This window comes from Trichophyton benhamiae (genome assembly GCF_000151125.1).
Source record: "Trichophyton benhamiae CBS 112371 chromosome Unknown contig01535.1, whole genome shotgun sequence".
In the NCBI taxonomy this organism is placed as follows: Eukaryota; Fungi; Ascomycota; class Eurotiomycetes; order Onygenales; family Arthrodermataceae; genus Trichophyton; species Trichophyton benhamiae.
The window spans coordinates 196680-211583 of NW_003315109.1; the positions used below are offsets into that span (position 1 = coordinate 196680).

The following is a 14904-nucleotide window of genomic DNA, read 5'->3' on the forward strand; positions in this document are numbered from 1 at the left end:
TCCGTACTCCCCGCATGTTCTAGTCTTTGATCTACTATTCTGCTTTTTTTTTTTTTTTCCTTTTTAAAATATTTTTTTTTGGTCGTCTATCAAAAGACGGACAAACTTCTTACTGCCTCCCTTGATATAGGGAGTACAACCCGACATCCACCACCCGACTCAGCCCTCAACTTCCACTCTACCGACATCAAACGTACGATACGGAGTAAGGTATATAAACATACGATAAAGATGGCCGGCGAAGGTGATTCAAACCACTCCATAATTACATGCATTGCCGGTCCAAGCTAACTCCCGCCAGTCCCCATGGTCGCCTCGAACGAGGTGATTGTCATCGACGAGTCGGTAAGGGCCCCCTCCTTGGTCTGTTTTAGTATCCGATCCATGCTAACTGGCTCCCTGTAGCGCGATACAATCCTGGACTCCGCATTCTCTGACCAGTGGGTGGTCTCAAGCCGGTTAAGGGGGGGGGGGGGGGGGGGGGGCGCATGGATGGGGGGTCTGAAGCTGACCGTGGGCCACCAACAGATCAAGTACCACGGCATCGTTGACTTCGAGTATAATGAGATATACCTACGAGCATGGCCGTCGATACCACACATACCAAGAAGGCCGTTCGTCTATCTTTCTCCTAGGTTATGTGCATGGATGTGTATGCTGACCTTTGGGGAAAAGGATACTTGCTGCCCAACGATGAGAAGGAGCAGGATCATATGAATATCATATCGCATCTCTTCAAACTCATTCTCGGTGGACGACTCTTCCTTGCGCCTCTCCCGCAGAACATGAAGCGCATCCTCGACATCGGTACTGGAACCGGTGACTGGGCTATTGATATGGGTGAGTCTGAGTGTGTCTTCTACTATGGGCGTGTATGCGCATGGCTGACTTTACTAGCCGATAGATATCCGGATGCTCTGGTATGAAACCTAGCAAGATGCACGGAGAACAACGGTAACTAAGCTGGTTGACAGGTTGTCGGAAACGATCTAAGTCCGATCCAGCCAAAATTGTAAGTCTAAGTCTTCCTCCGTACCCCCATGCGTTGTTTCACCAGACCCATAACCTAACTGCCGCAGCGTCCCGCCGAATGTACAATTCGAAATAGACGATGTCGAGAATGACTGGGCACACCACAACCCCTTCGACTACATCCACTGCCGCTTCATGGCCTCTTCCATCCGGGACTGGCCCCGTCTCTTCCGCCAGATCCTCGAGTACGTGAACCGTACATCTAACTATCAACCCTCCCCATACTAATTAAAGTCGTATAGAAACCTGACGCCAAACGGGTACGCTGAATTCTACGACTTCGACTTCTTTTTCCGCAGCGACGACAACTCCCTCCTGCCAACCCACGAGATGTACATAAACTGCGCTGAAACCACCAGCGCGGCAGAAAAGATCGGCCAAACCGCCTGTCCCGGCCCCCATCTAGCCAAATGGGCGCGCGAAGCAGGCTTCGTCAACATCACGGAGCGCAAGATGAAAGTGCCTATTGGGCCGTGGGCGAAGGACCCCAAGCTAAAGGAGATTGGAGCGTGGAACCATGTGCAGGCGATGGAAGGAATGGAGGGATGGTCGATGGCGCTGTTGACGAGGGTGAATGGGTGGAGCGAGCAGAGAGTGAGAGAGCACCTAGTGAGGCTGAAGAAGGACTATCAAGATACGAAGATCCATGCATATATGACTGCGTATGTGGTCTATGGGCAGCGGCCGGAGAAGAACTAGCTTTTAGTAGGCCTTCGAACGAAGAGTTGAGCCCTGGTGCATGGAGTTGGAGTTGGAGTTTCCTTTCCACTATTAATGACTACATTAGTTACTACAGCAGCATTTCAGCAATGATCGACCTGGTTATCGTACGATTGATTGATTGGTTTTCGGTTAATAATATTACAGCCAGGGTAGCATCCGCATAAACCAGAACTGGGTCTAGGACTTGCTGGAAAGCAGGGAACTAGCGTTGTGCTTATCCTATGTATGTAGTCAGAGTGAGCTAGCTATGTACATACACCTCGTATCCTTCAGAGCTATATACTCCAACACAATCCAAGATATGAATCCATGGTGAGACAACCGCTAAAAGAGGGAAGTAGATGGTCTGTTTTAGCCCATTGGGCCAAAAAGTCTAGGTATTTGATATCTAGGTTGGGAGTTTGATACATGTCTCTCTTCCAACCACGGCACAGCCAAAGTCAAAAAAATCACAGTTGATGCAAAAAAAAAGGAACGGAACAGGCCAGGAACCTCGGAGGCAAAAATGCAAGCAGTATCAGAAACAGTATTCAGCATGAGAAATAGCAAAAAAAAGAAAAACAACGCTTTTCATAGATATTCGTATAAAGGAGTGGATAGGAAAATCGTTAGCGCTAAAACTGGGACATCCGGCAAATCAATCAATTTTTATGCAAACCCAAAGAGAACGAGAACGTAAGAGAAGTAACACAAGGTCTATAGGCGGAATTAAAGGACAAGAGCAACACCGACGGCACCACCGAGGACGGCGGCAAAGACACCGGTCAGGCCGACGCTGGCCACGGGAGCAGCGCCGTTCTGCAGCGTTGGCGAGGCAGTTGGAGACGCTGGAGACCCGCCGTTGCCACCGTCAGAGGGCGTTGGATAGACGACCACGACGGAGGTGTATGTGTGGACGGAGCCGTCGGCCTCGGTGACCACGCCAATGGAGGTCGAGGTGGACGAGGAGCGAGGCCGGGTGGTGGTGGACGGCGGCTCGGTGGTGGCTGGCGGCGAGGTCTCCGAGGAAGCCCTGGTGGGCGTGGGCGTGGGCGAGGTCTCGGTGACGAGAGTGGTGTCCTGGCTGGTTGGTCTCTGGCTGGTCATGGACGGCTGAGATGTAGGCTGGTTGGAGGTCTCGTTTGGCGTGCTGGTAGGCGAATTGGTAGGGCTGTCCGTGGGCGAGCTGGTAGGCGGATTGGTAGGAGAGCTGGTAGGCGGGCTAGTGGGAGGCCGGGTTGGAGGCTGCGTAGGCGAAGAAGTTGGAGAGTCCGTTGGAGACGCCGTTGGAGAGTCCGTAGGTCTGCTGGTAGGGCTGTTGGTAGGCGGATTGGTAGGGCTGCTGGTAGGAGGATTGGTAGGGGGGTTGCTGGTGGGCGAGTTGGAGGGCGGTTTTGTGGGCGTGTCTGCATGAGAAGAGGATGAGCCGTCCGTCGTGGGAGACGCAGGAGGAGAAGCAGGAGGAGACGTAGGAGGAGACGCAGTAGGGGACGCAGTAGGGCTTGGAGAGGCAGTGGGAGAGGCAGAGTCAGAGTCCGTACCCGTTGGCGTGGCCGTGGGGATGTCGCCGGTGTTCTGGCGGCGCAGGACCTTGCGGCGGGCAGCCTCCTCGGCCCCAGCAGCGCCAGGCACCGGGTCGGCCACGGCAGCTCGCTTGTGAAAGAGCTTGAGCGAGAGATTGTGCAGCAAGAAGACGGCATTGTCCTCTGCAGCGTCGCGAGGGTGGTGTTTTCGCAGCAGAGGCTGCCGCAGCGGCTCGCCAGAGACAAGGGCCAGGCAGAGGGCCACCAGGGCCAGGAAGCTGAGCAGACGGGCCATCTTGCAGGAGACGAACAGGATACACAGAAGGATATTCAAGAGAGACAGAAGAGACAGAAGAGACAGAAGAGAGATCGAGAAGGACAGGCAGGGGGACGGCGGCTTTATGTAGGAGGCGCCGTCTCGAGGGACGAGAATCTCCACCGGCACGCCAGCCTCGAGCTCGAAGCGCCAGCGACAAGAAAAGCACAAGAAGAGCGAGACAGCGAGACAGCGAGAGAGAGGCGAAGGAAGAGTTTCACCAGGCTTGCCAGGTCGCTAAGACGCCGGCCAAAGAGGAGCCGCCAGCGCAGCTCTTTGCTTTTGGCGCTGGCCAGAGCCGATTGATTCCCTCCCCCCGTCGACCGCCCCTGCATAGCCACAGCGGACGCTTAGCTCGCCATGATATTATTATTATGAAGCACGAGTACGGAGTACTTCTTCGATGGCAGCCTGTCGAAGCCTACGGTCGAGCCAGAGCCATCATCACTCGAGAGACGGCGAGAGAGAAGCGCTCCCAGAGAGCTGCACGACGTGTTTCAAACTCTGCACTGCACCGGGGGCCATGGCCATCATTCCAGCAACAAGACAGGTTCAAGCAGCTCGCCATCCCTGTCTGGCAGCCCTGGTCAGGATCTCGATGGCGTGCAGGGATACGAAGCTCTCTCTGCTCTCTGTTTCCATGGCAGCTCTCTGTCTCTGTCTCTCTCTCTGCGCTGGGCTGGTGGCTCCAATAACACGGGCTGTTTGACAGCGGGTGTACGGGAGTCGTACGCTGCAGTTACATGCAGGCTTGTTCAATTTCCTGCTTCTGCGAGATTATTCTTATCATTTCTCCTCAGTTTCGTCCTCGCTCTCATCGGATGTTTTGATGAAACAGGCTTGTTGTCGGACTTTCCAGAGCGACGGTACAGTAGTATCTGGCGGCCCCCCTCGTCCCTCGTCCCATCGAATATCGATCTGGCACCCGCGGTTTGATGTTGATGATCGCGGGGCCGCTCCCTGTCTGTCTCGTCTCCTGGAGCAAAAAGCTTTCAAGAGTCAACCGTGGATGCAAGCTCGGATGTATCAGGTTTCTTCTCTCTGGCCGATACGAAACTCAATCTGGCGTTGGCTTTTCCAGCTAACAAGTTAATATATTGCTCCGGTGACAAGCTTGAAGCTTAGCAGACACATCTACGGAGTGCTTGCGGAGGAACCCCAAATCGAACTGGCGCAGATGGTGGTCCCTGGATGCACTGTATGTGGCATCACGGAATGAAATTTGATATATTTGCTGGCAACTATTGTCTACATCACAAGGTACTCCAACCTTCATTCAGCTTTTTATCACCTTGGCCGCCAGTTGTTTTGCAGGATAAAACTGCCCGCTCTGCTCTGCAACCTCCTCAACTATGGCCCCATAAGCGACTTGTGCTGAGCAAGTGCCAAACCGCTAAAGCTTAAAAGGCGAGCCTGCTGGTTGCACCACTCTCGTTGGTCCGCTCATTTTTCCGGCCTCCTTCACTGTATCGAACTTGTCCATGGGCTGTCTTTAGGGATAATCGCCCAGTGGTTCCTGCTCATGCCACAGACGCCCTCTTCGTCCGGGACAATGAACCCAAGAATGGACGTAGTTGTCATGGTGGAACTTCAACAGGCCACTTGAGGAACTCCGCACCTGCTGTAATGCCGTTCTCCTACAGGCTCCGTTTTACAGGCGAAATGGCGTAACCACCGACGGGCAGTGTCCTCGTTCAGATTGGTGTTTGACGCTCCTGATAGTGCTATCACTTCTCAGGTACTCTGTATGCTGGGAGACACCCCCTGGCAGATCAGCACACCTTGTAGGTGAAGACTAGGCGAAGGCTGGAGTGGTGAAAGCCAGTTCGCACTTGAGTCTGTTGGTGGCATGCGTTCCTCCAGCCCTTTGACTCGTGGACAGCCACTAGTCAGAGGTGCATTACATGTCATTCGGTAGCTAGGAAGTTTGGCGATCCCTTACACGAGAGTCAACTGGTCATAAACTCAGCATAAACAAGCTGCAGTGCCACAGAGACCGCATTATATATAGTGGAGTGACGTGTGAAGATCGACAGTGACTTCGACATAAAGGAATTTCCTTTATTCACTCGATCTTACAAGCATGAACATGAGCATTCTCTTCTTTGAATCAATAAATATTGATCATTCTGGAGTCACAGCAACATTCAACACCGATATTTCAACCATTCGGGCGCCTCGAAGCCACAAAATCGCTCATTGGTCGATAAGAGAAGCGTAAATAAAGTTGACCAATGAGAAGCTAGAAAGCTAGTTACTAAAAATAGAAAAAGACGGGCAAAAATCGTTTATTCCGAGCATATCAAGCCGTTAAAAATGCTTCAGAAGCGAGCGAGTGAGGCTCCAAGGGAGAGAGGCACTTCAGCCCCGGATCTCGACATGCCCAAGGAAACGTGGTAAAAACAAGAATAAACACCAAGTCGTGCCTAATGGCTTGAACGATGGGGCTTGGTTTCAGCTTCCCAGCAATGCCCTTAACCGAGGCATCGTCGTAAGCCTGCAGAATAACCCCGATTGGATTGGCTGGGCAAGGCTGGACACAGAAGAAAGACAATACCCACATCGTGGCTTTGATGCCAGAGTGACGCGGAATAAGACGGTGGGGCGTGGAGAAGACCTGACAGAACAAAGCAAATGAGCAGCACAGCCAGTCCTCTGGGAGCAGTTGCTTGCCCAAGCGAGAGAAACCAGTTTCTGAACAGGTCGTGCCATATCCTACCCCGTATATCTACTAGGCTTTAGTAGGTAAGCAAGGTAAAAATAGGGTGGAACCTTGGATTCTCAATCTTTTGAAGCATTCCAATTTACCGAACAATGCCCCATACACAGTAAGCCAACGTCAAGAAGTGTGGTCAAGCTATGAAGTCCATTGGTAAAGCTAAAGAGGACTAGGCCAGTCGCAATGATTTCAGCCGTTAACGGGAAAATTAACCATTTGAGGAATGCAGTTCTCTTGGTCACAGTTTCACCCATCATACGTATAACACTGGCCTAGTCAAAGGTATCTATGCAATATATTCTGACAAAAATCCAGTTGCATATATGAGAGCATTATCCGTCGTGCCTGTCTGTAGATAACAGATGGACGGCGCTTGCAGTCCCTCCACCTAACAGTAGGCTGCGTGCTCAGAGGTGGATAGCCAGCCTTTGGCCTGGCGTGTTCCCAACCAATCCCAAGGTATTTGACTGAGTGGCCACTGGACCCTATGGTAGGTATATGCAGGTGCTAGCTCCTCCCAGTGGTAAGATATTCCAGCTTGAGATTTGTGCCTCTTTAAGCGTCGTAGGTTCAGAGGGGGGTAGATAAAGAGGATATCGGCAACCAGATGACATACCAGAAAGAGAAGAAATCCAGCTTTCACAGCTAAACTAGTTTGTGCTTAGTGAGAGTGTACCTCCCTAGGGTTCTGCTTCGGTAATCTAAGCCCATCATCCATCAAGTAATCCTATATTCCCAACTAAACTATCTTCCACTCTCTTTGTCATGGTATTTCTCGAGGTGCAGCGACCAAAATGCAAGCCATCCTCGGACTTTTTCTTAATGGTCGGTTATGATTGTAGGAAAAGAAGACGATTTATGCTTCGAAATTACAATCATATAGAGTGCCGTTGGCAATTGGACCTATGCAAGATATAGCTAGCAAAACGAAGTTGCATGTCATGAAAATAGCCCCATATCAATACAGTCAACTAAGAGTCTAGCACATACGACCACAGGAAGTGGAAAACAGAGCTTCCCGTCCGCTCAGCTGTACTTAAGCCACTTGCCGGTCGGTTAGTAGTTGGGTGGGTGACCACCAGCGAATCCCGACTGTCGTATGTATACTTTTTTGGGTCTTTTTTTGATATTTTTGTTGGCATAATGAATGTCTTCAAGCTCATCTATCGGATATCATCCTCTGCGAGGAACAAAGGGACCAGAAGTGTTATGCCGATGGTATCACCTGCAAGGTAACCTATCCTTCTATCGATCACAGGCCAAGTAGGCCTTTCCAGCCCACTAGACTCAGAAATAGATATACGACAGGTTAACTCCCTGTGCCCTGTGATATGGACAGGCTCTTCTGAACGACATGAAGGACGATGCTTGAGATGTCGTTCTCTGCATGTTTGTTTTAGCTCAACTCGTGAAAATCGTTAAACTCAGTGGGGACGGGACCAGCCGCAGCCAATCAGCGAATGTGTTGTGACTAAGCATAACAGCCGCCACGACGTCAAGAAAGCTGTAGGATCGAGAGAGCGACGATCAGAGCTGCGAGGTATCATGAACTACGGAGTACACCACCGGTGGTAGATGGCTGCAAGGTAGCCTGCCATTCACTCTACTGCCCTATCTCTCTTAAATACAGAAACCATACAGTCCGAGTCAGGAGGTCTAGCACTCGCGGGTAAGACCAAAGCCCACATTCGAATGCATAAACATCCGATTTAGCCCAACTTTACACCAATGTAAATACCTCAAATGCTTATATTGACAAATGCCTACCTATCACGCCTCCTATTGGATCTTGTTTGTGGTGCGAGACGTTGGTAAGGGTGGTATCACTGTGGACAACAACTTCATTCCGGAAGGCTACATTGTTGGGATAAGTATTTACAGCCTCTATCACAAAGAAGGATACTTCCCCTGTCCGCACGAATTCATATCATAGCGATAGATCGTCGATGAACACGATACCCGGAAGGTTTCTGCGGTTGCTACCGCCAAGGCTGCATTCGCCCCTTTTTCCATTGGGCCAAGGGTTGTATTGGGCGACTATTGGGTTATTTGAACCTGAAACTCACGATCGCCACGCTCATCTGGAAATATGACTTTTGGCTAGCAGACGGGACCGCCGGTGGAAAGGGTGCAGGACATCCACTAGGTAAGCGCGGGAGGACAAACCCCGTGGAATTTCAAGTATTTGAACAGCTCAGGACCCTTGTTGATGGCCTGATGATCCAGTTCAGGCACGGAATATAGGGTATCTATTTCATCACTTATGATACATTGTCCTGGTGGCTTATAGACTATACATGCCTTACACCTTGTTATATAAGAGTCGTGTGCCTATAATTAGGGTAATAGTACTCCGTATCAAATAAAGATAATAAACAACCACGTAAGTATCATGATGGAAAAATAGCCATGTGCGTAATTTAGAATATATAGCCAATCCACGCTATTTCGGCATCTATATAACGATCAAATAATCCATAAACCCAGTAAAAATGCATGAAACCCAAAAGTCTAACCTTTTTAATGCTCGAATTGCCGTCCATCCCAATCCCATGGCTTGGTAGCTTCGCCTGGTTTAGGAATAGGACAACTCTCTACTTCCGGAGGGTAATTTTCAACCGGAGCGCCATTTGTGCTGCCAAAGTATATCCTAAGGATCTCCTTTTTTTCAGGCTTCCCAATGACTGTACTCGGCCATTCCTCCCCATCTTTTAACAATTTGAGCAGGGTTGGCATCATATACGTTGGCAGGCTCCCTTCTAGGTCAGATCTGATCAATCCTAGCGTTGTCGTATTACTGGGTAGTTGGGTATCTGGCCTGAGCTTCACCACAGCACCGCAAAGCTGCCTGAGCTTTCTATGAGGAACGGCCACAACACAGGCTTCTGAGATATATGGTAGTTTGGTTAAACTGTCCTCGACTGCAAGGGTCGAGAACCGAAATGCTGCATATTGGACGCCTATTAATCCTGTTAACTCTCTGCGAATTTGAATTTGCACAGGTGACCTGTAGCATTAACTGTTAAACTTACAGTCAGTAGCTACACGGCCGGCGAATATATATTCTCCATCGACGTATTTAGCGAGATCTCCGGTTTTATAGTACCCTTCTTCGTCAAAGATGCTCTCAACCGTATGATTGTCACCAATATAACTGTACCGAACGGCTTAGTTAATATGCGATGATAGGTAAAGGGAAATCAATTGCTGGGCTCCATACCGTAGCAGCATCTTCGGACTTTTGACACAAAGTTCTCCTCGATCACCTTCTGAGAGTTTTACTTTGATCCCAGGGATTGGAGTTCCCATTGATCCCTAAACAGCAAGTTATTTCCCCATCCATTGTCGACTTCAAGTTTTTGAATGTAGGGCTTACATATGCCTCAGAAAGTCCACCAATTGCACTTCCTCCAAGTTCAGTGGAAGAATAGAAGTTCTCAAAGGGCAGTCCTGTTAAACCTATCCAAAAATCCCTTACTGGTGGCTCCAGCGACCCTCCAGAACATTTGATTATCGACAACCCTTTGAAATAACTGTACCATAAGTCTTTCTCCTCCTGTAGGATACTGGATAGATCCCTGTGGCAAGTGAGTAAGAACATCATCCGCCGCAACACATCCGGCATAAACGCGGCGTGTGTGATCTGTGAGGTTCTGAAAGCCCGCAGAACGTCTTCAGCACGAGCGTCTTGGACTTTCGTTTTCAGACTATGAACTTTCATCCCCGAAAGGAGTGACTGGATAATATCCCTGGCACCGCCAATCCAATGGTTTGGGCGATAAACGAGGGCTGCCGAGCCGGGCTCTCTGATGCCTGTTCCAAGGAGAGCACATCGTGGTAGCAAAGCTCCTTTAGGGCGCCCAGTGGTTCCTGACGTAAAGATGATCATCCCAGGTCCCCCTGGTGCCATGACACAGTTGTGATCAATCTCAATGGCTCTTTCAGTTTCATCAAGAGCCTTTGCATCACAGGATATAGCAACGACCGTCAGAGCTTCACATTTTGTTTGCTTGATGTAGGTGTGAATGTTGCTGGCCCTCTCCATACTGCCTCGGCCAGCAAGTATGGATATTGAGCTTGTAATGGAAAGCAAGTAATCCGCCTCCTCGGGAAGTATGGCAGTCCCTCAAAACAGCCAGTTAGCCTGATTTCGTTCTCTGCTGAATGTTGGTATGGAACGTGAATTTTTACCTAGAGGTGCACATACTCCACCCAAAGATCGTATAGTAAAGAAGGAAACGAGAAACTCATATCCGCTCTTCGCGAGGAGAGCGACGCTCTGCCTCTCTTCGCACAAAAGTCCCTGGGTATCTAATGCCGAGGGTGGTAATTGCGCTCGCAGGAGTTCCCGGGTTGCAACTATGTCAGCAAGAAGCTCAGGATACGTCTTCTGGCAGCCAAGTGCATCGTCTTCGACAACGGTCTCAGTAGGAGGAGTTTGGTGTGCTAGTGCTAATAACTGGACCAGCACTGGATCATGAGGGAATCTGCGAATTGGTATAGGAATCATGACTGGTGTTTTTGACGCCTCGAAATGGAGAGTTTGGAAGAGTTTATCATCTTGCAAGACTATCGTTGATATGTAGGATTCCCCCTTCCTACTGACTTGCTTCTATTTAAATGTGTAGCTGAATCTAAGTGCTGGCTAAGCCATTAATTCCCTGTTACAAGGCTTTGTAGAGCTGTTTCCACTGCGGTTTGGCCTTGAACTATCCAATCGCAGTTGTGGGAGACAAACCACAGGCAGCTGCCGCAAACCGTCAAGGCTAATTGATTTTAAAATCGACAACTAGTTAGTTTCACAAAGGAGTAAAAGATTGTAAATCAGTCTCTTGAATTAAATAATTGGCATTGTATAACGTGAACTCCGTACACCACATTCGTACGTGTCCACCATCATCTCCAGCAAGCTCGACTCTCTAGAGCTTTGAAGTAGATGGACATGGGCAATGTTTGGCCTCGTTCTTCTCAGATGAAATATGCAGAGAAGACTGATTGAAATTCTGCGCTGACTGCGGGACGTCCAAAGCAGGATTTTTCTCGAAGAAACCATCCGGTCTGAGCATGATGCTGACCTTCTCCATGGGCATAACAGGGAAATCCTCTGGGCGGGGATTATGAGTAAGTGCGAAGGCTACACATTCTGTTAGTACACACTGATGAATATAGAAGGTTCACCTGACTTACTATGCCAGAGGACAACGTCCGTGTTTTCGACATTATCTTCTCGAGCGACCCATTGCTCAACACCAGAGCTCCCCTTGCTTTGATTAGTGAATTCGCCGGCAGCGTACAACTCATCGTCTCGGTACTTGGTCACCCATATTGGCCTTGTAGCGAACTGGGCCCGTTTCATGTTGAAGCTGCGGGGGTGCATAAGCATGAGCTGGCTGGGCAGTGCGTGCAATTTATAGGCAACCGGTTTGCCAGATGTGGGGTTAATGATATTGTCGTTCCGGATCTTGAAAACGCGGGCATCAGGAACACTGAGGTCCGCTGCTGTTGAACGTTTGATGACCTTGGTTTCTTGGACGTATCCCACACCATAAGGGTTTGTATCTGGGTCATCAGGCATTGGAACGCTGTCTTGATATATCACCGTATTGCTGTGCCCGTCAATGGCTGGATCAATACGCATGCTGAATATGTGCTGATGATAGGCAGCCATGACTCCTGGAGCCACGTTGGTGCCGAACGGAACGGACACTCCTTCGTCGATAGGCATGGTTGACAATATACCTGTAGCCCTGACTTCAAGCTCGATATTGCCGGCTTGATCAAATATCCAAGCAAAGATGTACTCGTAGTTTGCGACTGTGCAGATCATTTGCAAGACAAGTTGACGATTCCGGACCACAGTGGCAGCCTGGGAGCGGTAGTTGGTATGTTTATGTTGTATTCCATTGTCTTGTTCGTGTAGACAGAGAACGTTTTTCAACAGCACTGGGTTTCCCTTGGAGTCGATCCTGTAGCCATCGAAGTACTTGATATGACCGAGACAGTCACAGCCCAGAGATAGCTGGTTGGCTGTAACTCCAAAGCCAACATCCCCAATGTCAAATGCCTGTTTACGATGGTATGGTGCCCGTGGATCTACACTAATATTAGCTGATGAAGATAGAGACACTGAATACATAAGCCTACCTCCATACGGAACTGTCATTTCATTCACGGCTAGCCGGTAGAAGACATTGCGTCTGTCATACGTCACGCCATATAACACCATTCCTTCGCGATAGTTGAATCCAACGTGAAACCTCCACTTCTGCCAGTGCACAAAGCTCCCATTTACGGAAAATGAGGGGCCTTCTGGCTGTTGTACTATGTACGGTTTGAGATCCGTTCGAGTAGGCTCATCCAAGAGATCATGAGCGTACTGAACAGCCTTGACCGGTTTCCAGGGCTGAGTAGGCTTCGTGGAATGATCCGAGCCAGTAGATAGGTAGTCAATGCGGACTAGCTCCTTAGTATTGGCGTCAAATACCGGGGAAAAAGTGCATGGGAGGGAGTAGTGGTTATGCTGGGGGTTTTCGGTATCGACAAGATACATGTAAAACTGCATCAGACGGCGGGTTTCTTTGGGATCGTCTGTTCCATAGATCCAGGGGTCCGAACACACGGTCACTCCTGGTGGAAGCTTCATCTTCTCAACCTCGGCTTTCACAGCAGGATGCTCCAAGCAGAGCTGTTCCATCTCGATCAGCTCATCTGCGTCACAAGGTCCCTATATATTTTGTTACTGGAGAATCTTCAACTCAGACTGATGACCGGGGCTTACCTGTATGTCCTTGGGTATCTCCTTTACGTGTAGTAGCACCCGGGTATCAATATTTATCAGCGCCTTCATAAAACTCTTTGTGTCCAACCGATGGAACATGGCCATGAGTAGGCGAGCAGGCTTCTTAGGCAAGGAGATACATAGTCTCTCTGCCTCGATATAGGGAACGACATCCTTCTTGATGGGCTCCTGGAGGTCGATAACCTTGTACCGCAGAGCAACTCCTGGGAAGGCATTCTCGAGGATCTTGACAGCCAGCCGGAGCTCGGCAGGCGTCACCGGGTCAAACGGATGTGGTGCCATTATGAGAGAGTGTCTTGATAAACGAGGAACATCACCTATCAACCGAGGCTGAAAGAAGTATACAGAGTGCGGTATATTTCTTGCACAAATATGAAAAAGAAAAAGGGTCTGGAGGAATGCCACGGGAGGATGTTTTTAAATAGTTTGACAGCTGCAAGTGGTAGCTCTCACACCGGCAGCTCCCTGACCCCCACGCAGATCGAGAACACGAAGAGACAAGAAACCCGGGGCTGAACGCATCACGGCGGTACTATGCAGCCACTAGTACTCCGTAGACCGGCCTGCTTCACTCCCTCCTCCATAGCTTGGTTGCTAAACGATCCTCCACGCAGCGTCTGGCTGGCTGGTACGTCCCAGGAGTCGCTTCTTCTCGCCGCCCGCAAGTTTTCCGCCCCGGAGCGTCCAAGCTTTTTGCTGCCACCCGATTGGCCAGGCCAAGAGGCTAATCGCATGGACTTACCGCATCAGGAATAAAACACGACAAGTCTTGGCATCTCTTTCCTGTCGGCTTTTTTCTTTTTTTTCTTTTTTTTTCTAATTTATCTTAAGTATGAGTATTATTATTATTTATTCTGCTTGATTTTTTTTTTTATCATTCTGTGGTCGTTTCTTCTTCTCCAGTTCATGTATCATGAGCTATTCTTGGGACAGCCACATGGGATCTGCTGCAAAGATCTGGCCGTTGAGCTCGGTTCTAGATATCATGTTCGCATCTGTCTATCTGCGCCGCTCAGAGATAGAGGATGGATAGAGTTTGCTTTGACACGCGTTACGGCCTGACGCTTCGACTTGAAACAGCGCTGTCGAATGAATGGAGGACAACAACGGCCAACCTGCCAAACGAACTAGGATGGCTTGCGCGACGTGGAAGGGGACAAGGTCAACAAAGATGCTAGGGAATATCCGTACTCCGTGCTCTGGCCGATGTTCGCAGTCAAATGGAGAAAGTCTATGCGGCTGGACTCTGGGCGGTATTCCCCATAAATATTACGGCCTACTCCTTCATACTCCGCATGCAGGGTGTCTTACTTTCCCCGCAGCCTTCCAGCGTCAATCTCGGCTCGCTGTTTTCTCGTCTCGCAGCCCTGATGTAAATCGCAGGGCGGAAGGTTGGCGGGCGGTGGATCTCGCCTGCAGCGGGACGCTGAAATTGCCGACAGCCGATGCGGAATAATTATAATGCCGTCCGAGAGTTATAATCACGTGATTGGCCCAGCCTCGGAGCGGAAACGGGTAGCAGCTGGATTGGGTACCCCAAGTATGCTGGCAAACGAAGCAAGTAATACCCTAGAGTTAATATATCTATTTGGACCATATGTTACCGATATATCTCGACCAGCTTATTGAAATTCCATCAGATAGCAATTCCAGCGAAATCTGATCACATGATACCTAGGAATAACTAATATCCATTCCGGTCTTGGCAAGTTTTTGAGATGCCGAGGCTCTTCGCATGTGTTTATCGTCTACAACTTGGACTTCTCCATGTTCGACAAACATACCGACACTTCAACAGACATACAACTAACTA

General features: G+C 49.6%; 5 protein-coding genes across 5 annotated transcripts; 2 read left to right on the top strand and 3 right to left on the bottom strand.

Annotated features, from left to right (window-relative positions):
• Window positions 1-644: 644 nt before the first annotated feature.
• ARB_06351 (uncharacterized protein) lies at window positions 645-1731 on the top strand (the record flags this gene model as incomplete). Its single annotated transcript, XM_003015182.1, has 4 exons — window positions 645-840; window positions 934-954; window positions 1109-1217; window positions 1275-1731. 4 exons carry the CDS (start codon window positions 645-647, stop codon window positions 1729-1731), a joined length of 783 nt encoding a protein of 260 aa, XP_003015228.1.
• Window positions 1732-2463: 732 nt separating this feature from the next.
• Window positions 2464-3552, bottom strand: ARB_06352 (extracellular serine-threonine rich protein; the record flags this gene model as incomplete). The annotated part of the gene is made up of 1 exon (XM_003015183.1): window positions 2464-3552. One exon carries the CDS (start codon window positions 3550-3552, stop codon window positions 2464-2466), a length of 1089 nt encoding a protein of 362 aa, XP_003015229.1.
• Window positions 3553-3947: 395 nt separating this feature from the next.
• ARB_06353 (uncharacterized protein) lies at window positions 3948-4268 on the top strand (the record flags this gene model as incomplete). Its single annotated transcript, XM_003015184.1, has 1 exon — window positions 3948-4268. One exon carries the CDS (start codon window positions 3948-3950, stop codon window positions 4266-4268), a length of 321 nt encoding a protein of 106 aa, XP_003015230.1.
• A 4544-nt stretch (window positions 4269-8812) lies between these two features.
• ARB_06354 (adenylate-forming enzyme AfeA) lies at window positions 8813-10337 on the bottom strand (the record flags this gene model as incomplete). The annotated part of the gene is made up of 4 exons (XM_003015185.1): window positions 8813-9252; window positions 9325-9446; window positions 9513-9607; window positions 9669-10337. The coding sequence occupies 4 exons, from the start codon at window positions 10335-10337 to the stop codon at window positions 8813-8815; spliced, it is 1326 nt and encodes a 441-aa protein (XP_003015231.1).
• An 874-nt stretch (window positions 10338-11211) lies between these two features.
• On the bottom strand, window positions 11212-13373 carry ARB_06355 (amine oxidase; the record flags this gene model as incomplete). The annotated part of the gene is made up of 3 exons (XM_003015186.1): window positions 11212-11426; window positions 11480-13016; window positions 13071-13373. 3 exons carry the CDS (start codon window positions 13371-13373, stop codon window positions 11212-11214), a joined length of 2055 nt encoding a protein of 684 aa, XP_003015232.1.
• Window positions 13374-14904: the final 1531 nt, after the last annotated feature.